The following is a 26908-nucleotide window of genomic DNA, read 5'->3' on the forward strand; positions in this document are numbered from 1 at the left end:
TTTAAAGCAAAATAAAGAACATCATAAGTTTCAAGAATTATCAGTTTCCTGGTACTATGTATATTTTTTTCCTTCATACACTGCAAAGCTGCCTTTATTTGTCCCCTCCTGATAGGCCTCCAACTCTAAGTTTTCCAAACCAGCTTTGTAGTAAATAACTGAGGTAAATAGCCTCTATCTCTTGGGGGGCTAATTGCCAACATAAACCAGCTGTCTTTCCTCAACTGAAAAATAAAAATAAAAAAACACCCACACACATACACTCAAACTTGGAAAATAAAAAATTGGAAGCCACTGATAGGCAAAAACAAAAGGAAGAAGAGGACAAAGCAACCTTCCACGGCTTCACATTCACTCCTTCCACCCCACAACATTTCCTTCTGCAAGTAAAGGACAAAGAATAACATCCTCTCACAAGATGGGGGGAGGGCAGCAGCCACAACACCTTTAGGGTTATTAAAAGCAGCCCCCAAAGTGAAATGGAGGGAAGCGCTGCCTCCCATAAATTCAAAAATAATTTGAAAAGAACAAACTGTAAGTCATAGTAGCAGTCCTGAATTAGCTAAGCAAGCCCAAGTAAAACTTGACAGAAGGAAAAATATCTCCTAGCATAGTTACAGGTCTAGAGGTGTGTGTGTGTGTCGTGTTTTTTTTTTTTTTTTAATAGATGGTTGTGACAACAAGCTTGATAAATGCGGAATATTTAACTCAGAACAGAAGTTTTCTTCAGGGCCATGTGTTAGAGCAGCCAAATGGGAGTCACATTAGCTCAGGGTGCTTCCAAACCTGCCCCAAGCAGCGTAGATCTCCGGCTAAATCACTGGCTCCGCGGCGCGAGTCTGAGACCAAACCGCCCTTATTTACCTCAGCTTAAAAACCTGCCGGCTGCGGCGGGGAAACGGCCCGAACAGTCCCCAGCGCTGTGTGCAAGCCCCACGCGGAGGGCAAATTAGGAAGAAAAACGCGCCTCGAAACAGCGTGATAACGCTAATGAGACACTGACAAAATACAGCGCCATTTCCGCGGGGCCGGAGGAGGGGGGTCGCGGGGTTAATTTACCTCAGGAAAGGGCGGTTATTTTTAAATATTAACGTCGGGGCTCCGCGCGTGACGGGGGCGCTTGGCGGCGCGGGGGGGGGCCGGGACCCCCCCACCTCCCTTCAGGGCAGCCGGGCACAAACAACCCCTCGCCGCGGCTGCAGCCTCCCCTGGAGGCCGGGAGACACCCGCGGAGCCGCCCTATCGCGATATCTCCCGCCCTATCGCCGCCACCTGAAATCACCTCCCTCCCTCCCCTCCCCCCGCCATTTCCTCTCACCCCTCCCGCGATATACCCCCATAATCCCTCATTCCCCGCGGTTCCCCTCCCGCCTCAGGCACACACGCATCCCTCCGCGGACCGAGCCCCTCCCCACAGCCGCGCTCCTCACGCCGGCCGCCGCCTCTCCGCGCGCGGGCAGCGCGGGCGCGCAGGGGGGAGGAGCGGGCGGGCGGGCGGGCGGGGGGGGGGGAGAGGGGGAAGGCGGCTCCGCACACCCAAGATGGCGGCGGTGGAGCTGGAGTGGGTGCCCGAGACGCTCTATAACACGGCGATCTCGGCCGTGGTGGATAGTTACGGGCGGGCGCGGCGCCGCGACATCCGCTCCCTGCCCGAGAATATCCAGTTCGACGTGTACTACAAGGTAGGGGGAGGCGGCGGCGCGGGGCCGGGCCGGACCGGGCCTGGGCAGCGGGGGAAGGCGAAGCGGGAGGGGAGCTCGGAGCCCGGCCGGCCCCAGGCCGCTCCTCGCGGCTGCCCTGCGGCGCGGGGCCCTGCGCGTCGGCCGCTGCCGAGGAGGCCCCGCGGCCCGGGCCGGGGGAACGAGGGCCTGCGCGGGGGCCGTCGCGGCTGTGGCTGAGGAGGCTCCGGAGCGGGGAGGCCGGGGCCGAGGCCCTGCGGTGGCTAGGGGGAAACGGCCGGGGGCTGCGAGGAGGGCGCCGTCCTGGGGGGCGGCGGGGGCGGCGGGCGAGGCGCCGGGGCGGGGGGCAGGCGCCTCCCCGCCTCGGGAGCGGGAGGAGGCGGCAGGACAGGCTGCGACCGAGCTGCTTGTGCTGGGGGGACGTTTTTCCTTTTTTTTCTTTTTTTTTTTCCTTTTTTTTCCTTTTGTGTGTGTGTGTGTGTCTGTGGAAAAGCTGGTGTCCATGGTAGAAGGCACCGAGTTTGCTGTGCCCTTGCACCTCCTTTAATGATCTGCTGGGGACCAGGTGAAAAGAGTTGAGACTCTTTAAATGATGTAGCTTGTTATGCTTAAGGCGTTCTTTCATGGAGAGGCTATTTTTCGTTCTGCTGCCCTCTTTAAAACATCCGGAGTTAAAGGGACACTACGACGGTCCATTAATTTCTATTGTCCACTGAATAGACCCTTCATCCATCTGATGAAAATGAGCGTTCATCGGGAGAGAAGCAATGTGGAAAAACTAAGATGGGGGATAGCCTTTCCTTTCCTCTGTCAGTAAATTCCTAAAAATTTAGGATGTGCTACATGAAGTAATTGTTCAGATGGATCTTTATGAACCAGAGGTAGTGGCCATCATGTATGCCTACAGTAATACAGGAATAGTATTTAGAGGGAAGGTTGATCTTCACTAGAGTCAGGGAAATTGCATCTACAAAGTTGAAACAGGCAAGTACATTTCCTGTATGCTAGATGTTGTCTGCCTTATGTGTTGGGAAACATGGAAAATCCTCTGTACTGCACATGAGCATGCTCACAGATAACACAGTTGGAATATGGCAATTTTCAAATAAATGCTAAAGATGCGACACTAACAATGCACATGAATATATTTTAACTGTTAATAGATATGACTATTGACAAGTAGACTTCTCTGGCTCTTTCTGTCTTGATGCTTATTCAGATGAAAGGATGGTACTCCAGGACTTCTTTAAAAGCATAGAAAGAAAACTCCTAATCACAGAAATGCCAAAATATGTATTATTTGCAAAGTGTTTAAAAACTCATCTGTAGATGAGCTTAAGAGATCATTGACTTATTATCCTTTCATTAATACCCTTCAGTGGTTGCATTGAATCAGATTCATTTCAAATTGTTCCATAAGGTGAAAAGGAACCACCAATATATCTGACTTCTAAAGAGATTTTTCTAATCTGTTTCTTCTGCTTGTGTGCAATGATATGTTGTTTTGTTTGGGTGATGGTAAGGAACATGCAAAGTACCTGTCTTCAAAAATAACGTTTCTGTTGTACTAATCATTAGCTGCTATAACTTTTGTTAATGACAGTAATTTGTATTGGCTTTCCTATTATTTCTGTGTTCTATAACAAAAATCAACTTTGAGAATCTGAAATGTGTAAGGTGCGTCTATCTTCCTCTTACAAAAGTACATCTATGAAATGCCCACAACCAGAATAAATAAAACTAGGTTACGCTGTGTAGTGAATGTTTTGCTATTGCTGTCAATGGTAAGGTAGTCTTCCATTTCTTCATTTTTTGTTTTTTTATATATGTATATATTTTTTTTCTATGTAGGGGAACCTGTCCTCTTTAATAGCCATATTCAAATTAGCTTACGTAGTGATATAACTCAGCCTTGGCCAGGATGCTGAAAGAAACTCTGCAGGCCTTACTGAATGGAGTACCATAGGCAGAGATGTCTGCCTGCAGTGAATACCTTGAAGAATCATACCCAGATTGCAAATCTTTTGGAACAGTGCTTGCATCTTTAATACACACCTATACAACACTCAGTAACTAGTTCTTGATTTCTATATCTGGATAGCTACAGCAATACAACTAACACAGTTGAATAACACTGTTGCTGCTGTGTTGAGAGGTTGTCAGTTAGCTGTTAGTGTCTTACAGAATAGTACTTACCACTGTTCCTCAGCCATATTTCAAGAGTATGTAATGGATTCATATGAATATACTTGCATTTGAATTTTGAAGAAAATGGAGATTTTCTTTCTGTGATTATTAAAAAGAATAAAAATATTGCCAGTCTCTTGCATCTAGCTTGCAAGTTATGCTTTGCTATCCAGGTGTTATTCACAGTCTGTGATACTGGAGAAATTAGCACACACATTGCAAAAAATGAAAGGCAGCATTGGTCAGATTTATTTTGATATACAGTATGAATGTTAATTGGTTGTGGTTATACAAAACTTTTTTTTAATATATTCATCAGTATGAGTACTTGACATTTTTCAGTCTAAGATTACACAGTTTACCAGCCTATTCACGCTGTTTGAGAAGACGTAGGTAGGATAAGGTACTATCCCAACAGTGGAAAGAGCCAGTTTCTCGTAACAGTAGCCCTTTGGTTAAAAGGGAGGAAAGTGCTAGCAGAATGTCTTGGCTCTTTTCCTCAGGGTGCCCTCTATTCCAGTGTTTGGCTCTATTGTCGTAATATATTGCCTTTATTTACCATTCCTTAATGAATCCAATCAATTTTAATTCTACAGATTCTAGATTTGTTAACTTTTAGGGCGTGTTTTATAAACCTGTGCATCCCCAGTCTTCAATGGGGAATCAAACCAGGAACTGCTAGTCACAGAGTGTTATTTATTGTGGATTTGGTAAGAAATGGGTTCTGCTGCAAAGTGACAGAGCAGACAAGAATATTTATCCTTCTATAGCATTCCTAAACAATAATTAAAGCTGAAAGAGGTAGTATCAAGTAATCATGACTGTGGTAAAACAATGAACCTGTCCAGAAATGTATTTTGTTCAAATGGCATTTGACTTTTCCTGGCAACCATTAGGAAAATAATAGAGATGGCACTGGTACCGATACCCTGGAAATTCCAAATTCTATGCTTGTGCTAAGAAATATGTACATGTCTATTAATCACATCTGTCTTTAAAAGAGCTTAATAACTAATATTGTTACAAGTAACACTTGTTTCTGGAAAAAAAAATATATATATAGATACACAAATGTATTTTGGTTTGTTTCCTTTGTGTCTTTGCCAGATTTATGTATATCCTGCTTGCATTGTTTTCTAGTAAAACTAGTTAAGTTCTTCTCACTGGGTCTGTTGAGGAAGAGAGAGACAGAGTCTATCTTTTTGTAGCCAAAGAAAGAAATATACTGGATCTCAGGAAACGGAGGGCATGGTTGGCAGGTGGGTGATATTTGCAAATGCCAATTTTTTTCTTTTTAAAAGTATGTGACAACTAGAAAAAAGTTTAAGTCCTCATAAAGCAATAAAATGAGGAGACTCTAATAAAGGACTTTATGCTGTGGTTTGTGGAGGGGAGGGTAGCCTTCTGAGGGAGGGAGTTCCTCTAAAGAATCTGGTTTCTGTTGGCAGAAATAAGATATTGAACTATATAATTCAATGACTGTCCAGTTAGGGTATCTTATATAGAAGCTTTAGTTTCTCCCTCTACCCCCCACCCCTCAGCTTTAAATTCTACTATGTGCGATTATCTCATGTCTTTGGTTTCTCTACTGCATTTGATAGGATGCTGCTTCATCACTTTTAATGTCCTCTTTCATAAGTTTTTGTTAGCTATATAGCAGGAGGCTAATGAGTGGAATCCTTGGATTTATACTGGATAACATGGAGTTTCAGCCAGTGTTTATTCTGCTCTTGGAATGTCTTTTCTGGATTGTGATTTTTTTTTTCTTTTCTTTTCTTACATTGATTTTTCTTTAAAATCATTTGGGTCTGCTGTTCTTTGAAGGGTTTCTGATGAGATCACTAAGCACAGGAACAACTGGAGATGACATTAACCTGTTTTGATCGGTCAGTGCTGGCCTGTAACCTTTAGTAATTGCACTATGCTAACTTGGGGGGGGGGGGGACATTTACAACTTTTAGGCAAAAGCAAAACTCATGATATAATCATGCTTTCTTTAGATAAAATGGTAGATTAAAACTTCCAGTGTGCTTCTGCCTTAATGTGAATCCAAATATCAGATTCTGAGTTTAGATTCCAACATTTATACAATGAGTGTAGCTGCAATATCGTGTCTCCTCACTGTATTCTGCTAATCCAAAAAAAGAATGAGCATGGCTAACTAAAGCTCTTGTATCACATCTAGTTATTCTATTAACAAAGCAAAATGAATGAACAGAAATTTGCTGACACTGTTCACAACAAGCAGTATGATGATCATTCTCTGCATTGCAGTAGAGATTGCTTTTACTAATCAAGAGTGATTAAAAGCATCTTTTCCATAAGATTAGAATAAATCTGTATTGTCTCAAGGCTTCTGACCCCTTGGTACTTGACGAGGGAGGAAAGGGTAAATTACCTATGATATGAATTGTAGCTGCTCTTCGGTTTTGAGGTTTTCTGGCCGGAGGAAAATGAATAAGGTCATAAGCAAGCAGCGTATCTTACAGTGTATCTTGCAGATATGTATCTGCAAAAAGCCAGAGTTAGTAGGTCATATTTTGTAGGACTTTTGCTGTGACTGATCAGCACAACTTTGCAAAAAACTTAATTAAATTCATGCTGCTGTATTTGTGGGCATCAGAAACTAATTGTATATGGGGGAAACAATCATGATTTCTGCACACATGTGCACACATACAACCGTTCTGATTGTCTGGTTAGACTTGTGGAATAGTGCATGCAGGAGGGCTTCCCTGAATCCTGTTTGAATTAAATCAAAACTTTATATGACCCCCTTTTAAATTAATGTCTTCCCATGGAGGAGAGTCATCACTTTGAGTTTTTTTCAGTGATTATTACTTTTGTATTAATGTGTGCCATATTTCTGTCTAAATTTGGTTAGAATCAAGCCATCTCACCTTGTTACTTCTTTGTCTGCTGGTGTGAAACTTCTTGCCTTATGCCTATGCTTACCTTTCTTTTTGATATATTAAGTAGTTCAAGTTTTTTTGAACCTATAACTATGAGGCATGTTTCTAAACATGACGTGCTCTGGCTTCTCTAGTTTTTCAGTATCCTTGTTGAATGTAAGACACTAAAATTTGAAGCATAATTCTCATAATGAGGTCATACCATCAATAGAGGTGTTGGAACACCTCTAAATAGGTGAGACACCTAACATGTCTAATAGGTAGAGAAAATCAGGTTTCCCTATTTGTTTCCAGGCTGCACAGGGGATCAGTTGTGTGTTTGACTTTTTCTTGTTTGGTTGGTTTTTTTCTGAGGTTCAGGCTCTTGCATCCTTTGTGCTGGATTCTGTGTAGGTGCAGAACAAAAAGACATTCCTACAGTTGCTGATGAGGTTGAGAAGGGGGAGTGAGTGGAGAGGTGTGGAGAAGTATGCTGCTATGTGTGTAAAGCAGTAGGCTCCAAAAGTTTTCTGTGGAATTAAGCTTATTCAGTAAGTATTTTTTTTTTTTGCTTGAGGCTCTTCTTGTTACTGGAAATATATTTTCAAGTAAGTTTAGCTACAGAATTGGCTTGTTTTATGCCCTAAACCATTCCTGATAGAACCTAACAGAAACTAGCACGTGTCCAGAAGCTTAGTAGATGGTTTTGAAATGGATTTAAGAAAAATGCTTATATATCTAGATTTCTAATTGAATTATTTTCTAAACCTGTTAAACTGCAGGGGAGAGGGATGGCATAGGTTTTTATTTGTTTTAATATTTTGATGCCACTCATTAATAGGGTGTCTCTCTCTCTCTTTAATGTGTCATTCATCAAGGGATTGATTCTGTGCACTGTTAACTCTTAAGAATTCTTTTCCTTCCCTGTTAAGTAGAGAAAGGAGATTGTGGTCACAGCCAGACTTTTTCCCAAATACTGCTTTTGTTGATGAAATATACAGGCCTTCCAAAATTGGACACAGTATTTCACTCATGCAGTGATCCAAGATACTACTAAGTATGCTGGGGAGCCCCTTGGAATTCCTTATATCTTTAATTCTTCCTGGAATGTCCAATTTATACTCTGATCTCCCCATTTATTTTTTTAATTGTCTTCCAAATGGGAGCAATACGAGCATATTTTCTTAATTGCATATGCTATGCTTTGTCTTCTAGAGGGTCCTTTAAAAACTGCTTAAAGTTAATCTCCATGTGAGGGTTTTTTAATTATGATTTTTTCTCATTAGGTTTAGAAAAAAGTCTTCTCTCTTGTGCTTGTGCACAATAAAACAGCCCAGAATGCTCGTGATACAAATATCATAAAGCTTTCCCTCTTGTGTTTTTTTCTTTGCTTTGCTTTTGCTGGCAGTTTAACATATCTTTGTCTTTATTTTCAGAGGCTTGCTAAGATGTAGGTCATGCTCAACTTAATCTATCCAGAGAGAAATGTGACAAGAACTTCAATAGAACTGAGTGCGATATATAATCATAGATAAGTTACAAGTTAATGTAATTAATTTGTTTAATTGGGAACACCACCATACACAGCTTTTGAATGTGTTATGAATTAAATGTTAAGCCTTAGACCCTGGAGGAGGTTTATAGTGATTTTCTTGTAGCTCTACGAAACAGTTTGACTGTGCACATGTGTAATAATAAGCTAATATATTAAATTTGTACCTTGATTCATGCCCTTAGTGCCAGAATTAATGTTTCAGTCTGATCTGATGAAGCTGGAAGTAATATCATAGGCTCTTACTCAGTTTTCTATAGTTTTAAAAATCTCTGTTGAGCTTCAAATAGTGTAAGTTTGTGTCTAAAAGGTATTCGTTTCTTCCTAAGAAGCGAATGTTATTTCAGAAGTCCAAACCTCTGCTATTCTTGTCAGGGGATGTTTTTCTTGAATCACTATTTTGCTTTGTTTTTCATGTTATGTAGCAATGCTTGTGGTCAGGAATTTTGTCTCTCTGGAGCTTTAACAAGAACCATTTCTTAAGTACTTGCAACTGCTTCTCAATGAACAAATGGATGTTACTGAATCTCCTGGAGTTGCTTCATGGTTTGACGTCTACTCACTATTTCCATGTCAGATTTTGTTTGAAAAGTCTTGCTGTAACAGCTACAGCAGTTTCAAGAGACTTCAGGCTGAGTTAGTTCCATAAAAATGTTTGCCAGGATGTGGAGGGAAGGGGTGAATAGTGTGGTAAATATCCAAAGGATTCTGTATTCCTGGTTATACCAGTGGGGGGGAAAAAGACTCTTTTTGGCATGCTAGAATGGTGCAAGTGTTTACCTCTGAAATGGAGAGAGAAATGTGCAGATCTCAGGCCAGGTCCTTGAGGCCTTAAGTCAAATTCTACATGGATCTTTAATTATTTCTATATTAAAATAGGTATGTGTATGTATTGTTTTCGGAGAGTGTTGTTTTGTTTCTGTGGGGTTTTTGTTGTTTTTTTCCTCCTTTTAACTAGTGCGTTTATAAGGATTCATTAGGAATTTAAAAATCACATGTAACAGTGGATATTTATAAAATGTGTTTATCTAACTTTGTAAATAATATTAATTCAAAAGGTCTTCTTACAGGTAGTATTTGGTAAACTAGTATCAGAGTAATATCTGCATTTTTAATTGTTATTTCTGCAAGATGATAAGGGAAAATACTAATTACTTGGTTGAAAGCTTAAATACTGGGTGTATGATAGTACTTTTGATTGTTTTAACTGCTGGTAAAATAGGTATATGTCTTAGTTTCTTTAACAGATGATGTCATCAGTTATCAGAAAGATGTCTTGGGCCTGGAATGCTAGTCAAAATTTAATTTTTTCTCCAGAAAATGTCTTGAGACTTTTTAAATTGTTACCTTTAGACAGCTATGTTGAGGAAAATAAGAGCACTTAGCATAACAATAGTTTTCTTTTTTAAAAAAAAGACAGTGGACTGGATGTTCTTTTGCTATCAGAGAGGATATAGCTTCAGAAGAAATTTTGATCTTTTTGAAGTACAGGGACAAGGCACCATTTTATCTGAAGAATAACTTTGTACGTAGACTTACACTGTGTTTTAAAAGGCTTCCTTTTCTCTGGTGAAGTAGGTGACTAAAAGCAGAGCATTCTTTTCTGGCAGTTGGCATTATTAGGTCAAAGTATTTTTGAAGGCTTTTTTGTAGGTTCTGTTGTTAAAATAACAAACTTGCTCTGCTGTAAAATCAGTGTCATGTGCTTTTATAAGAGTAGTTGACCAAAACTAAATTTCTGGATGGAAAGGAAGTTCTCACGTGCTTTGTTTTGAATCCAACTTGGTCTGCCTTCTGCGTGTGCAGTAAGGAAGCGAAACAGATGGAAGGCACGTGTTGCAGTTCTTAACAATAAAATTATTTTAGGAAATTATTGAGACAGAGAGGAATATTTTATTAAAGTTTTCGTTAAATGTGTCTTTTGTTCTTAAGCATTTCTAAATAACACGTTCTTCTCTTGGCCTTTATTTTTGCTTACATAAAAAAGGTAGTTGCACTCCTAATTTGAAAGTCGCTCCTAGCTGTAAAACCTGCTCAGATAGCACAGCATGTCTTACTGCTGATACGGATATGCTGGTCCTGATCACTGTATTTGAATGGCTTAAGGAACATATGCATTAAAAGTTAGGATTTTTTGATTAACAGCCTGCATTGAAAAATGCAGCACCTAGAGACAAGTACCTGTGAGAGGCATCACATCCTGGTTTCTCTGTTGTTCCCCAGGGAGCTACTGCCTCACAAAAGTTAAAAATGGCATCCACAGTGTCTGTCTTCCTTTAGAAATGATGTGTCTGTTCCATTGGAGTTTATAAAAGCATTCATATTTTGAGAAAGCAAAATACAATCTGGCAAAGCACTATTGACAAGTGGTTGTCTCTTTTAAACACCTAAAATAAACATCTAAAATAAAATGATTGTACTGAAACGGTCTCATGTTCCATGTAATCCAGCACTGTGACTCTGGCAGACTTCAAGATACTGCTCCAAGCTCAGGACTTGATATCCCACAATGGATTTTTCTGCCATATATTTGTATGGTCACTTTTGTGTCTGTGTAAACTCTTGGTATTTATACTATCGCGTGGCAGAAAGTTCTGCAGCTTAACTGTGCTTTGTATTAAGAACTGTCTCCACGTTTTGTTTTTGTGAACAAACCAAATGGTGTAATATATTTGTTTATCTGCAGAAACAAATCACTTTGGGCATAAAACTAGCCATTGCTTTTAATAAATGTACAGATTCACCTCAGTCTTCCCATTTGCTCAAGCAGCAATTACTCTTGTAAGCTCAAGTATTAATGGGGTCAGAGCTAATGTCTGTCTGTAACTGCGGTATTGGTGAGTTGCCAATTGCAGGACTTGTGTGCCTTTTGGTTTGTTTACTCGGGTTTTGTTACAGCCTTTGTTCTAGAGGCCTCCTGGAGCTTTCTAGGATCACAGCTTTTAATCTGTTGTTGTTTGAGTTTATGCTGGCTAGCTTTGGTCATATTTCCACCTATAAGTCTCCCAAAATTTATTTGCACTGTTGTGTGTTAGGTTCTGTGCCATCTTAAAAATGTGTTCAAAGCATCTGGTATCAAAGAAGCTATATACTATAGTATTTGCAAACATCAGGGGTTTTTGCTGGTTGTGGATTTTTTTGTTGTTGTTTTTGTTTTTTTGGGGTTTTTTTAAGCTTAGGTATTGTAGTGTTTTGATGATGCAGATAGATGTAGTAGATACTTGAAAATACATTGGTGGATAAACAACTTGCAACCACTAATTAATGGAACTCAGTGTGGGGGGGGGGTTCTGTTTTTTAATGCTAAAGTAGTGCTCTTGTGTGGAGATAGTGGAACTATTACTTTTTAATATTTAGTTTGGTGTAGTTCAATATTTTGAAGTCTAGATTTCATCATAAGTAATCTTTAGAATTAAGCTAAATCTTCTAGGAGAGCTTGCAGTCTTAAGTTTTTAAATATATTTATATTTTTCTTTCAGCTTTACCAACAGGGCCGCTTATGCCAGCTGGGTAGTGAATTTTGTGAACTAGAAGTTTTTGCAAAGGTGCTACGAGCTTTAGATAAAAGGTAAGTACTTTAATATATTGATGATTCTCATTTCAGCTCTTAGCCCTTGATCTGGGTTATGAGTTTGAAAAAGTCTCTAATTTTCTTGGTCTTCTAGCCTATATGATAAACATAGGAATATCTCTTCAGATTTTCAGAAGAGCTTTCAAGTTAGTCCCCCCTCCCCCCCAAAAATAAATGAATGAATGAATAAATTATTTAAAAAAATCAAAACTTATGGATAAATGTACCAAGGTATCTATGGTACTTAGTTCCCAAAGTGCTTTCTTTGGTAGTGCCGTTTGGTCTATGCTAGCCGGAATCCTATCCTTGGTAACCAATATTGAACAGTTGAGTAAAACTTATAGGTCTGTCACTGTCTGTTTCCTTATATTCTAGCTCGTACTAGTTGTATGGTTATAAGTTGGTAGGATCTCCCCGGTTTAAAGATTTTTTTTCCCTGTCTTTAAATATTCCATTGTGTGTTGCTATACCCATAACTGGCTTTTTTAGATCACATTCTTTCTAATCAGAATAAGCTTTAACATCCGTGATGTTAATGGGTAGCTCACTGCTCATTTATCTGCTGTTTCTTTGGGAGTTGTGAGGTAAGGGTAAACCTAAGACTTTACCCCTAAGTTTTAGCTGAAAATGTTGTTTTCCAGTTTTAATAATGTGTGGGTTGTTTACTTTTTGCTTACACTGGAGGATGTCTTTGTGAAGAGCTATGTGTACACTCATTGATTTGTTGGATGGTCCAACAACTGTAATCCATTAGCCTTGAGTTTGACAATTATGCTTGTATTCATCTGTTTTTGGTTTGAGAGAGGTTTGGAGTTCTTTCTCTGATTCACTACTTGCTTGAATTTATGGTACTCAAGAGTCAACTGATCGGAATGTTTTAAAAATGTTATATATAATCAAATTCTCTTATTTTATTTTTTTTCCAGACATCTGCTTCATCACTGTTTTCAGGCTTTGATGGACCATGGAGTAAAAGTTGCTTCTGTACTGGCCTATTCTTTCAGTAGACGGTGCTCCTACATAGCAGAATCTGATTCTGCTGTAAAAGAAAAAGCAATCCAGATTGGTTTTGTTTTAGGTAACTGGGGATGATGGGCTGTTAAGTATTATACTTTCTCTCATGCAATCTTCATTTAAGCTAATACTAATTTTTTCAGTGTTTATGACTGATTCCTCTTGAAGAACATGTGTGTGTTTAGAATATAATTTTTAGAAGACTACTTGGTATCTTAAGAAAAATATATTGCATTTTAATTTATAAGAACTTACAGGCTTATCTTTGCTATTATAAATGTATAAGATTTAAGAATTGTTTGCAGATGTGATGCTTAAACAATGTTAAGACTCTTTGTAATGTTAATATTGGTAAGTATTTCTTGATAGAGAACTTGTAGGAAAACTATCTAATACTGAAAAGTCATCCTCAGTTGAAGGAGAATTCTTCCACTCTCGTTTTTCATCGTTTCCAGTTCAGGACTGGAGGACTGGAACTCTTGACAGAGTTCCCATACATAGTATGTAGTTATATGACATTTTGTACAACTACTTTGTAAAAACAGAAGTGTGCTTCCTTTGCTCTTACTTTTTCTTTTTTTTCTCTCCAAGTTGTTTAGCAATGACTTTCTGTATTTGGGAAATAGTGAACTCATGTATTCCTGTTCTTTTGTCTTTATTTACAATGCAATGTCAAATAAGTGCTCTTTTCACAAGCTTTGAGCAAACCATTGTTCTCTTAAAATAGTGTATTGCTGCTCAAAATTCTGTTTGTTCTTGAATTTCCAGGGGGGTTCCTATCAGATGCAGGATGGTATAGTGATGCTGAGAAGGTATTTCTTTCCTGCCTTCAGTTGTGCACCCTTCATGATGAAATACTTCATTGGTTTCGCGCAGTAGAATGTTGCGTAAGGTGAGCTCACCTTTACTTCCCGTACATCTTGCTGTGAAGTAACCATTAAAAATGTTACTAACTGCCTTGGCATCATCAAGCTTCAGATACTCTCCTCTGTATTCTGGTGCACCAAAGAATTTTCCCGGCTAGTGCTGAAGATCAGAAGTGCTGCTTTTGTACAGATCCCTGGATTTTCTACTTGTAAACTGGCAGCACAGTGGAAAAACACCATTTTGCCTTCTCTACAATATTGTGTAGACAGCAGGTGCTAGACAGTGAGAGCGATCCAGTATCCCTGTTTTCTAGGCTTTTTGCATGTGAAGGGATGTCATGTGTTGATGTTTGCTGAAATTACATTTAATAAAAAAGTACTCACTAAATCCGAATACATTTGCAAATGATACAAATATGCAGAAATAAAAGGAAAGCATACTTTTCCTGATACCAGATCCAGAGAGTTCTCTTGCTCTGTGCTGTGTACTTAGGTAAATATTCAGATGTCCAATTCTTACGGACACCTTCATTCACAACTTGGAAAAGAACTTTTTCTTTTAGGACACGCGTTTGGTTTTTGTACCTGCTCTGTTTACAGAGCCTTCTGTTCAGATTCAGATTCTTCTTGGACAGCCCTGGAAGATTATCACTTGCTCCTTTTGAGAGGAAAGTTTTCCTAATATTGTCTTTGTGTTTGACAGAACTGTTACCAAATCATATTTTGATGTGAACTGTTCTTTTCCATCTAGTAAAATGGTGTCCAAACTTGAGACTTTTCTGTGAACTGAAGTTGTCTCCTTCACGTTCTGTGTAACACATGGACCTTATTATTGGCTCTTAGTTAAGCTCAGACAGAACATTAGTTGCTTATTGTGCTGTGAGAATAGGTTTAAGATGACAGTTAGCTCCCTCATCTATTAAGCGGTGTTGTAGCATTTCATGTTTAAAGTCTGGAGTTTTGTGTGATCAATGTGATCCTAATGATAGCTTAAATGACCTTCTGCTGCTGTATTCCATATTTGCTTTGGTAGCAACCAGTTGTCCTTGTGGTAGTATCCCTGTTGTATTCAAAACTGTAAGTACAATAACTGTATTTTTATGATCAATAGCTAACAATGAAACAGCACTTTTTAAAATCACCTGTCATATTAACTAGGTAAAGCTGAACTGATGCAGTATTTCATCAAGCTCTTTGAAAATGCTGAGGCCTTTTTGGTTTGTTTTTGTTCTATGAAAATTTGATCTTTAGAAGGTGGATGTATTTGGTCAGCAAAGCTGCTGGAAAGTTTGGGAAGCTCCGTCAATGGAACACAAGGAAACAGTACAAAAAAACAAACACATGCTTAGTGTAAGGTCTAAGGAATAAGTTTTTCCCAGATAAGGAGAGATTTGTCAGATCCAGCTTGTGCATGACTTCCTTACTGAACTATCAAAGCTATTAACGTTATGGTTGTGTATCTAGATGAGCTGATACAGTCTACAGCAGGTACCCAGGCAGACTGCGCTGGTAACACAGGGCCTGACCTCTGTGTGCTGCAAGTGTGAACTTGAGCACCCCAGTGTTATTAGGCATAGTTAAAATAGGATTTTTTTTTTTTAATCTGCTCTAATGAATGACAGAGTACATAAAGTATTTATCTGAATATAGAGCAAAACTTATTTTGGAAAACTGCTCCAAAACGCATCTTTTTATGGTTGGACAAATATGAAGAGCAACTGGGCTTTGCCAATAGCCACTTTCTTTATGTGCCAACCAGAGGGCCATGGCAACAGCTGCTGCTCTGCCCTGCCTGCCACCACTGGCTTTCCTTCCATAAATAAGATGCCAGGAGGAGGCTGGACCCATGTATATATCTTTCTAGGAGCGGGGAATGATGGCTGTAGTACCACTGTTTGTGTTTGGCCAGTACTGGGCAGCCACCCCTTGACACACAGGAATGTAACTAATATAGGAATTTTTTCCCAGCTTATTTCTGTCATGTTATGTTCTCGTGCTTCATTTCCTCCCAGTTTAGTTCTCGGGCTGTTATGGTCCCTGGCACACTTGGTTTATCTCCTACCTCTTCTTGTGAATAAAGTTGCTGCTTCTTCAGCTTTTAGGGGGATTGGATTTAGGAATCACTATCACATTCCTCCCTGTACAAGAGGATGATCCAGATCTATCAGTGGATTATGGAGGCAAATAACATCATCTTTATTTAGCTAGACAATGTCCTCTGCCTTCTAATTGGTCTAAAGAAAACTTCCTTGTTGTATTAGGCTGTCTGGCAAGAAGAAATTACCTTAAAAGATAAACTCCCTCTCCTTCTCCAAATATAGGAAGAAGAAATTGCTTTAGCCCTAGGTAAATTTTTCTGTTGGGCAAGAATGTTACATACATTCCATCCATACAATTGTGGAAAGAATACTTCCATTTCATGCTAGGAAGAAAAAAAGTTAGAATGAACTTTTCTGAACTGTAGATGTTAATTCTGTTTGTGTAGAGACACCCATCGTTCTTGTAATGAAAGCTGATGGCCTGCACGTAACATTAAGTCCCTCTGGGCCGTAGTGTGAATGAGGAGACACTGCTTTATGTTCGGGCATCTCACAAACAATCAAATAACAGCATAGTTCAGTTGGAAATGTATCAAATGAAAAGAATGCAGAAATGCTTTCACAAGTGCTAAGTATGTAAATTCTAAAGGCCTTTTGTGGGGAGAGCAGTAATTATTCTCAGCTTCAAAATCACAAGGCAGTAAGATAAACTTTTTGTTTTGACCATCTAATCTCTACGGTAGAATACCCTGTTCTTACCACTGTGTTTGCATTGGAGAAATAAGTTAGATGGAATTTTAAGAGAACAAAATTTAAGTCCAGCTTTTGAAAATATGGCAGTCTAAAAATCACTGTTCTTAAAAACTAGAGAGTCTAATCTCTGGTTTCTTCTTTTTTGTAGTTGTTGTTGCTTTTTAAGGGTGAGTTTCTTTCACAGGCATCCACAGAACTATTAATACTTAACTTTTGAAAAGAATGTTATAGGATAAACAGTTTGTAAAACACGGGCTACACAAAGATGAATTGTTGATAAGCATGCAAGGATTCTTCAGGTTCTTTATTTATGTCTTGAGGAAACTTTTTTTTCAAATATACAGAAGTGTTAATAGGCAAATAAATACATAAAAATGCAGTCAAGCTGTAAGGAATAAACAATAAAAAGCCCCAGAACACAGAAACTAAAAGATTATTAGTACAGGTAACAAAAGGAAAAAAGTAATAATAAGAAATGTGGCAAGGCAATTGCACTTTGAGGGTCAAATTTCTATTTGTAGTGTGAGTGTACATGTCTTGCTGTCTTTCTGCCTTTAGCATCATATTAAATCGTGTCTTTCAGTATATGCTGCATCCTAAGCATCACTCTTGTGCACTGAAATCTGCTCCCTAGCTTTCTAGGTGTTTGTCTTATGGCCAGAGTAAGGCCATCTTGTTAATACAAGATGAATATTAGTGTCCTTAAGACTGGTGGTAAGGAGGAAAGGAAGTTTTTGTTTAGAAACAGGTATTAGTTGCAGTCATCATTTAACAGACTGACAAGTCTAATGAAGTTTGAGACTTAAAACTGTTCTTTTTAATTAAAAACAATCAACAACAACAACAACAGAAGTGACCTGAACATAGCATGCAGATTCTGACTGAAACTGAAAATTTAGTGTTTTCACAGGCGTTATTAATAGAATGCAGTTTAAAAATGTGAAGAAATACAGTTTCATGTTATTTAGGCATAAGTTGGATTTTCTTTGCTGCACTAGTGGTAGTAAATTATGGAGACACTCAAGAAAATGTGAAAATTTGAGATTTCTTTTCTACAAGCTTGTATACTATTTCTTGCTTGTGTATATGCTCCTTTTGGTTTGCTTGTTTTCATTATTATATGTTAAACAACAAAGCACAAATACAAGATCTGGTTCTTCCACTTCATTGTTTTGCATTTTGCTAATTCTTTTGATTTGTATAACTATCCTGTTTTTCAGGAGAGGGGTTTGGTGTTTTTAGGCTTCCTGAGATGATGTGCAAGTGTGTGGCTGGTATGTTTGTATGCTCTTAAAGAATAATTTTATTTTGCAAAAAAAAAAAAAAAAAGGCTACCCCTGAAAGGCTAGTATTGCAGACATCAAAGAAAATTCGTAGTTATTAGCGTAAATGTCCTAAGACCTTTATTTTAGCTCTTGACTTTATCTTCTAAAATTTCTTTGGGTTAATAATGTATTTGCTCAAAAAAAACCCTGGATCAAATAACAAAATTCAGCTTGTATAGAGGACTGTGTTAGGTTTAGCTTTGTTTTTAAACAAACATCTGAAGCAGATGTTGGATATTATCTTTCCCAAGTGCTTATCTAAATTGCAGTACTATTCCTACTAGTCTGTATCATTCCGTGTGACTTGGGCTGAGTATTTTTCATGTTGCATAGCAGCTCCCAACTGAATGCTGTAGTCAGAATACTGTTTCCCTCTCTTGGGAAGCTGTAACTGGTTACTTGGTCTCTGTAGTTTCTTTAAAATTCCTGTCTCTTATTACTTGAATGTTAGATGGTTTTCTGCCTATGACCAAGAACTCAATCTTTAGCATTTCTGCATCACATTTAGTTCTCAGACCTTTTCCAAGGAAAAACATGCTCATCATTTTTCTTTCTGTTCTTGAGTTTTGTTGCCGAGTATCTGGTTGTTGGAAAGCTGGTGTGTTTGTTTGTATGGCTTGTTTCTGGGTATTTTTGAAGGTCGTCTTGTTTGGTGTTCTCTTTGTAGGGCTAGTTTACATCTGCTATGTGCTTGGCTGCCGCTCCACTCTTGTGAAAGTGTGAGCTTGATTTCCTCTCTTGTAGTATTTGAGGTTTCACAATAGGAAAGTGTAGGAAGAAGCTACATTAGAGGCTGTATTTACAGCAAATTTAGCCATCTTATCTTGCTGTTGCAGGAGACATAGCTACAGTAACTTTTAAATCTTTGCTCAAATGATAATAGGAACTTTGGTTTAGAGAAGAGAATCATTCGATCAAAAAACCTCATTGTTCCTTTTGTTCACCCTTCCCAGTTTTTTGGAAGATCTTTCATAAAGTATCACAAAAGGTATAAAGTGGTGCTGCTATACATTAGATTACATTTTCAAAGGTTTAGCTCTTGTTTTCAACCCATCATTACTTCTGCCTCACTTCGTACATTTCTCTTCCTGTGCTATGTTGTCCTCCTGATTTGCAAAGGTTTTCCTCATGTTTCCTCATGGTCTATATTACTCATTGTCTAATAACAAATTTTCAGGAGGGACGAGAGAGGTGCATTTATCTAAATTTCATGTGTCTAAATGGCAGGGATTTGCAGTTGAGAAAGTATAGCTGTCTCTTTTCTTTAGCCTGCAATGGGTAAGAAAACAGTTTTGCCCTTTAGGTTTGGAATATTACACACATTTCTAATGCGTGTCTCTTAAAGTGAATAAGCATCAGCTTACATTTACAAAAAAAGTCTTTACTTCTGTTTTAAATAGATGCCAGAAGCCAGAATTGTTACTTGCCTAGAGAAAGAGTATGTTTCAGCACTGGTGTGTTTTGTCTGCATTTGGCTGTTCTGCTTCCTGAAGCTTCTGTTAATCCTTCAGATTGAAAGCAGCAGCGTTAGAATAGGAGATGCAGCAAGAGGAGGGAGAGAAAGACGAGGTTTTTGTTTAGTTATTGTAAACTGGGCCAGCAAAGTCTTTTCTGCTGGGGCGAAGTCAGTACTGGGTATCTAAGGGTCAAAGCCTTGTGGACAGCGCTGAAATTAGTTGGGTCTTGTAGCTACAAGTAAGTACTGTTGCTCCCTATTTAATCCAGAATTTCTCCAATAGCTTTGCCCACCTAGAAAGATTTAGGTGGGTATCACATTGCTTCCACCATTCAAAAGACGATGATCCAAGCAACTGTCATGACAGCTGAAGATAAGCTGTCCTTTCTCTCTTAAAGATGCTTGTTTCATTATCTCAGACTACAATCACTATTGCATAATACTGAATATGTTTTAAAACACAACTGTGTTTAGCCCCACTTTATTATTAATGCCAAACAACAATGTTGTCCCATCTTTCCTGACAGACCAGAAGATGGCATTCCTTATTTGCAAATGACATTTTTTCATGTAGAATGAATGTGGTTGAATCGCTTACAAAATAACTTGTGAAAAATTGTACTGCTTAAGGATTGAGGAAAAAGTGTAGAGATGCGTGAAAATTAGCTATGTCTGTACTCATTCCGTGTCCATTTCAGTTTACCAGATTTTGGAAAGGAGGCAAAAGAAGGGATTTAATGCAATGTATCACTGGTTTTCAAAATGGGATTCTATCAGTGTTGAGAAGAATGGATTTTATGAAAAATGTAACATAAGGCCACCGTACTAACGTGGTTCAAGCATTGGATATGTAAAACTACATCAATATGTAAAATCATTCGACATCTGCAGCAGTTAAAAAAATAAAAATAAAAAAAAATCTTGCCCTGCAAGATGCAAAGCATGGAGTACTGAAATAATACTCTCTAAGTAGCTTTTTGTGTTATGGGATTCAGGGAGCGCAGTTTTGTTGGGATGACAGCCCAGTTCTGTTGTGAGTATAATATCAAAGTATAGATCAATGGTACTACTGTATATTGAAACAGTTTATACAGAAACCATTTAGACGATCTCTTTATGTGTTCCTAAGGTTGCTGCATGTTCGAAATGGTAACTGTAAATATCACTTGGGAGAAGAAACATTCAAACTAGCTCAGTCTTACATGGACAAACTTGCAAAACATGGTCAGCAAGCAAACAAAGCAGCACTCTATGGGGAGCTGTGTGCGCTGCTTTTTGCCAAGAGTCACTATGATGAGGTGAGTAGGATTAGTGTGTTTTTGTTTTTCTTCAGGAAACTGGTGATGAAATCTGCTAGGAAGTTTCATGACTGGCTCATTATTCACTGTATCTTTCTAGATAATATTCCTGATTTTTTTTATTGGTACCTATGTAAAGCTACCAGAGGAATACTCGATTTACTGACTTGTTTCTATTTGCTGTTCTGAGTTATAACCTACAAACTCTTAACAGTACTTTTCACCATTTCTAAATGTTGTTCAATATAGATTGAAATGCTGAAATATAGATTGATAGAGTATTTTGATTATCCATATATGAAATATTACAAAAGATAGATATTTTATCTATTTTTTAATAGATAAAAATGAAAAGCAGAACAGGAATAGCATTTCTTTGTAGCTATTTTGTATAAACTGGGACTCTGGTGTAACTGCTGTATAAACTGTAGTTTTCTTTTAGTTCCTAAATATACTGTCCAGGAAGCTGTGTTCCACAATAGGAATTGTGAGGGTTACTTAAAGATTATAAAACTTTTTTTTCTGTGAAAGATGGTAATACATACATTGTAATAATATAGAATTTATGCTAGTATAAAACAGTTATTTACAAGTACACTAAGTTTGGAGAAAAGGGATTTTAAGTCCCTTTTAAGACTTAGCTGAACAAGTTTAGTTAAACATAAGCAATTTTATGGCATTTTTTAATTTTGTAATGTAAATACCAAGAGTATATTCTCAGAGCTGAATAATATTTTTTGTTAATGTTCCAACACAGTGAAGTTCAGACTTAATTATGTTGGTAACTTTGTTCAACAGGCTTATAAATGGTGTATAGAAGCTATGAAGGAGATCACAGTTGGCCTGCCTGTAAAAGTAGTAGTGGATGTTTTACGACAAGCTTCAAAGGTGAATTTAAAATCTTCTGTATTTCTTTTGCAACAAAATTACTATCAAGAATGGGTGAGGGTAGGTAGTGCCTCCAAAATACTTAGAAAACCAGGATTATTTCGTGAGCCTTATGGTTTCTTATTTGTCTGTTTGATCCACCTCCGTCTTGTGCCAGTGGGGTTTTTTCCTTCTCCCCAGAAGTGGTTACAGCTGCTCAAAGGAACATCATGACAAAGTTAACATCCCGTAAGGAGGTTGTCTGTTCCCCTGTTTGAGCTAGACTAGGTAAAGTACTACCCCTTTAGTTAATGTCATTTTTGTCAGAATAAAATATAAGTCACCTGTGAACTTTCTCTTGAATAACTGAAAAGTCCTTTAGTAACCATTACAATGTTTTGAAATGAAGAGTACTAGTTAGCAATTGGGCCAATATCTGGTGGAGACATGTTTTGAATATACACCTTTTCATATACTTTATTTCCTTGTTTAGGCTTGTGTTGTAAAACGTGAATTTAAAAAGGCTGAACAGCTGATAAAACATGCAGTATACCTTGCCCGGTAAGTAGCACCCCCAAAAATACCTCTTAAAGTTAAGCGTAACTTGCCTCAATTTGTAATGTAAGTACGTTTCTACAGGGAACACTTTGGAGCCAAGCATCCGAAATATTCTGATACGCTACTAGACTATGGATTTTACTTGCTCAACGTAGACAATATATGCCAATCTGTTGCGATCTACCAGGTATGCAGCAAGGCTAAATGTCTGTCCTTGATTTCTGATATTGTTAATCTCTCAAATGTTTCTATTGAACTCACAGCTAACTCATATAATTAACAGTTGATTTTTAATTACTGCAGAGCTTGTGGTTTAAAAAAAAATGTTTGGGGTTTGGTTTTCTTTTTCCCTGATTCTAAAGTGGCTTTTATGCATTTATGGCCTGTAAATATTCCGTAGATATGAACTAGCCAGTAGGGTGGGATTTGTTTGTATACATTTATAATACTGAGAGGGATTCAGAAGGGTTTTGGTGGGGTTTTTTGGTTTTGTTTTCTGTATTGATAAAATTGTTTGCTTGTAACACTTTCAGACAGCTCTTGATATCCGGCAGTCAGTATTTGGAGGTAAAAACATACATGTAGCCACAGCTCATGAAGACTTGGCTTACTCTTCTTATGTTCACCAGTACAGCTCTGGAAAATTTGACAATGCACTGTGAGTACAATTGTTTGAGGTATTGGCAGCCAATTTAGTTCTGTAAATAGGAAAAAATGTTCTTAAATGATGTCGATTTTCCAATTAGAATTTAAATGCATCTGTTTGTTGTACATCTCTGCTGGCTTACTGCTTCTGTTTCTAATATATTTACTGGTCAGCTGCTAACTTAAATCAACATGCATACACTTAAACTCTTTCAGATTTCATGCTGAACGTGCTATTGGCATTATAACTCACATTCTCCCAGAAGACCATCTTCTCTTGGCATCTTCCAAGAGAGTTAAAGGTAGTATCCTTTATTGCATTACTGAGACATTTTAATATTTTATCAGTGGAAATCAGTCATTCAGATATGCTGTCGTGTTCCCTAGCAGAGGTAATGTAACTTCGTTTTTTTCCCCTCTGCCAAACAGAGCTTGCTCTAGAATACACTGTAGCCCTTAAAGTTTTCTGTCAACACCACTTGTAAAATATAAAGAAAATTTTAAACTTTAAACTTAGCTGGAAAACTTTTTGAAAAAAGAGGTAAGAATATTGAATGTGAAAATGTTAGGAACTAGATATCTGGTCAGTCATACCTGTCTGAAAACAGTTTGAAATAAACAAAAAGCCTGATTAGATATCTCCCAAGATGTCTTGGGTAGATGGCTTTCTGCTGCCTACAGTTAACATCTCTCTGTTTAGAACACAGTAATGTTGTTTTTTCTCTCCTGTACCTCAGCACTTATCCTGGAGGAGATTGCAATAGACTGTCACAACAAGGAAACTGAGCAGAGATTACTTCAAGAAGCTCATGACTTGCATCTGTCCTCACTCCAGTTAGCTAAAAAGGCATTTGGGGAATTTAATGTACAAACAGCAAAACACTATGGCAACCTTGGAAGACTGTATCAGTCCATGAGAAAATTTAAGGTAGGATTATATGCTGTTAATGTAAATAAGAATTTGGAGAACTTGATTTGTTTTTGCTTTCTTACTACTATATTATGGTTTTATGCCTTTTATAAAATACTATGGACTACTTAGCTGCTACATAGTTACTTTTCATTAAATCTTAGTTTTCTAACTTTTTTCTTTTTATGGCATGATGAGTGGTGTCTATGACTGACCCATATGAATTTGATTCTAATAGGAAGCAGAGGAAATGCACATCAAAGCAATTCAGATTAAGGAGCAGCTTCTGGGTCAAGAAGATTATGAAGTTGCCCTGTCAGTGGGACATCTAGCTTCTCTATATAACTATGATATGAATCAATATGAAAATGCTGAAAAGCTTTATTTGAGATCCATAGCAATTGGTAGGTGGTACTTAAAACGTATGCTATATTGCCATTCTGACATTACGGGAAACTAAAGCCTTTTAATAAAGGACTTAATGAAATGCAACATATTTATTTGCGTGTGGGTTCAATCTAAACATAATTATTTTTCTTGAATGTTCTGCTAGGCTTTGAATTCTGGAACTGTGTTATTTTTAGTGCTCTGTCAGAACTCACTCACTCTGATTCTTGAAAACATTGAGGAAAAAATGACTAATTGAAAGCTTGGGTATTAGTGTTTGCACTACATTTTGGAGTTGTATCTAGAACTTAAGTTCAGAATGTAATTACATTTTGAAAGAAATGAAAAATAGTTGCGTCTGTCAGCCTTCCTGTATCGTGGGTAAAATTTTCTTTTTTTTTCTTGCCCATCTGTCGCTTGCAATGAGCTTATCACTGCAAATTAAATGCATCTCTGGGCAATGCTCTAGCTTAATTTTAAGGCAGTCTTAGTTTGTACAGTTAGCACGTACAGTTTGTTATGATAAAATATATAATTGGAAGGCAAAAAAATGAAAACCAACATCAGTGCTTAAAACTGAACTTGGACTGAAATTAGGACACAAAATAACTGCTTTGTTTATATGACTGGTAGATTCTATGTGAATCTACCAAGGAAAAGGATATAAATTCATGTCAACATCCAGCAAACTTGCATGTTGCTTCTGTTGTGTTTTTTTTTATTTGCCCTAACAAAAGGTGATGATTGTGCTATTCACATCATCGAGAAAATGATATGAGAAAAAGTACAATGTTATGAGTGGATTACCGTTTAATTTTGTTGTCTTTTGGATTTCTTCTAGGAAAGAAGCTTTTTGGTGAAGGATACAGTGGACTTGAATATGATTACAGAGGTCTCATTAAACTGTACAATTCCATTGGCAATTATGAGAAAGTTTTTGAGTACCACAATATTTTGGCCAATTGGAACCGGTTGCGGGATCGGCAGTTTTCAGTTACAGATGCTCTGGAGGACGTAAGCACCAGCCCTCAATCCACTGAAGAAGTGGTCCAGTCTTTTCTCATGTCTCAGAACGTTGATGGACAGAGTAGCTAAGGAACTTGGTCAATTAACCAGTTAAGGTTTTTTTTTTCCCCCAAATTACAGGGGAAAGTCATACTGTGAAATCTAAACCATGTAGTTCTCTGGGGGCTGGAATTTGCATTGAAACACTGGTCCAGTCTACTGAAGAGTGCCCATACGGATGAATGTGTGTTAAATTCTTATCGGCATGTGTATGGCATGTTTAGTTCGGCTCAGATTTTGAACTCGGTATTCCGGAAAACCCCTTCTTTCTCTCTTCTTTCAAAAGAAGCTACTTTGCAGAAAGTCTGCAAGAAAACATTAAATAAAACTGTTTGAGTCCAAAAGAGTTGCATTCTTATTATGAATGGAAGGTTTCATCAAGAGCTTTCTTCTGACAAATAGAAAGAATAAATGCTGTACTATAAGAAATTACACAAGAAAGGTCTTTCTACTGTGTGCATTGTAGCAAAGTTAATCACAAACATTAAGAAAAGGGAGAATGCCCTAGCCTTGGCTGCTGCCTTATGAAGAAAAGTGGCAAAGAACCACTCTGGAAAGCAACATACTCTTTGTGAACTACAATAGGTTGTTAAGCAAGTAATCACCGTATGTTGTTTTTAATCTCCTGAACTGGACCAGTGTTCATCTGTAAGTGATAGAAGATCCAGTAGACCAGCAATCTTAGTTTTCTTTGGTACCAACCAAGAGTGCTAATCTTCATTACAGGACCAGGAAAATCAAAAGTGGACCAGCCTGCTAGAAAAAGTTTTGGACCAGTGGCTTTAATTTAATATTTCTGCCCCTGCATTCACTTTTACGGTAGAATTATTTCATTTAGATGTATGATCAGTGCAAAATTATATTCATGTAATAGATACAAAACTAGGAAGTGAACGTTCTTTAGCAGTTGCGATGGCATGTCTTTAACTAGTAAGCTTATACAGATATTAATGTCAATGCCACAAGCAAAAACTAGAAATGCTTAAATATTTGCTGCAGCCATCTTATTTTCCTTTTTGAATGGGCTTAATCTAATAACTGAGGCAGTAACTTGTTTATACCAGCTAATAGTTTTGTATTACAATCCAGTTCAATTTTATGTTTCTGGAGAACACAACTTATTGTACAGTTTGCAGGGGTCAGTGGAAAATGCCAAAAAGCACAACAGGTCTTTTTTGTGATGCTTCGTTTCTACATTAAACAACAGTACAACCAGAAACTGATTCCTTTATATTAATTTAAAAAGCAGAAGTCAGCTATAAAGATCCTTTAATAATGCCTGTCTCACTAGCTTGTCTTAATTTTTCTTCTGTTTTGTAGGGGGCTGCTTTGTTGTGTGGTTTTTTGGTTTTGGATTTTTTTTTTTTTAATGTTGAGGTAATACTCAATTTGAAAGTCTGTGTAACATAGCAAACTAGAAACAACTCACTGCTGTTACCTCAGTTCTTATTATAGTGGCACAGACGGTGCTTCTATAGTTAGGATTCTGTCAGTTTTGGGTTTTTCCCTTCCTCCCCTATTTTCAGGGGTTTATAACTTGGCCGTGAAAGTTCAGTCCAAGTTGAGGCTCAGCAAGGAAGGTTCCTACAGGACTTGGACTGGATGTTTTGTTTGGGGTTTGTTTTTTATTTGTTCATAAAGTTTGGGGCAGGGAAAGCTGCCTGAAGGTCTTTGAGAGAGTGCAGAGAAAAAACAGAAGTTTCAGACACTACTTTGAGCTTACTGGCTCTTTTAAGAACTGAAATGTTGCGGGCAAATAGTTCATATACTAGTGCCTTCAAGTATCTTTTTGGGGGGAGAGGCTGAATAATACCAACTTTTAAAATGTAGTTATGTAATTAGTGA

The 26908-nt window shown here is 38.0% G+C and overlaps 1 protein-coding gene across 1 annotated transcript; it reads left to right on the forward strand.

The window, feature by feature from the left end:
- Positions 1-1527: 1527 nt before the first annotated feature.
- On the forward strand, positions 1528-26282 carry APPBP2 (amyloid beta precursor protein binding protein 2). Its single transcript, XM_067309611.1, has 13 exons — positions 1528-1682; positions 11789-11877; positions 12807-12958; positions 13663-13786; positions 20463-20631; positions 21430-21519; positions 21992-22059; positions 22138-22243; positions 22590-22714; positions 22918-23003; positions 23439-23629; positions 23850-24015; positions 24840-26282. The coding sequence occupies exons 1-13, from the start codon at positions 1542-1544 to the stop codon at positions 25091-25093; spliced, it is 1761 nt and encodes a 586-aa protein (XP_067165712.1). The 5' UTR covers positions 1528-1541; the 3' UTR covers positions 25094-26282.
- The last annotated feature ends 626 nt before the right edge of the window (positions 26283-26908 follow it).

The sequence above is a fragment of the Apteryx mantelli genome, chromosome 22, assembly GCF_036417845.1.
Source record: "Apteryx mantelli isolate bAptMan1 chromosome 22, bAptMan1.hap1, whole genome shotgun sequence".
Lineage (NCBI taxonomy): Eukaryota > Metazoa > Chordata > Aves > Apterygiformes > Apterygidae > Apteryx > Apteryx mantelli.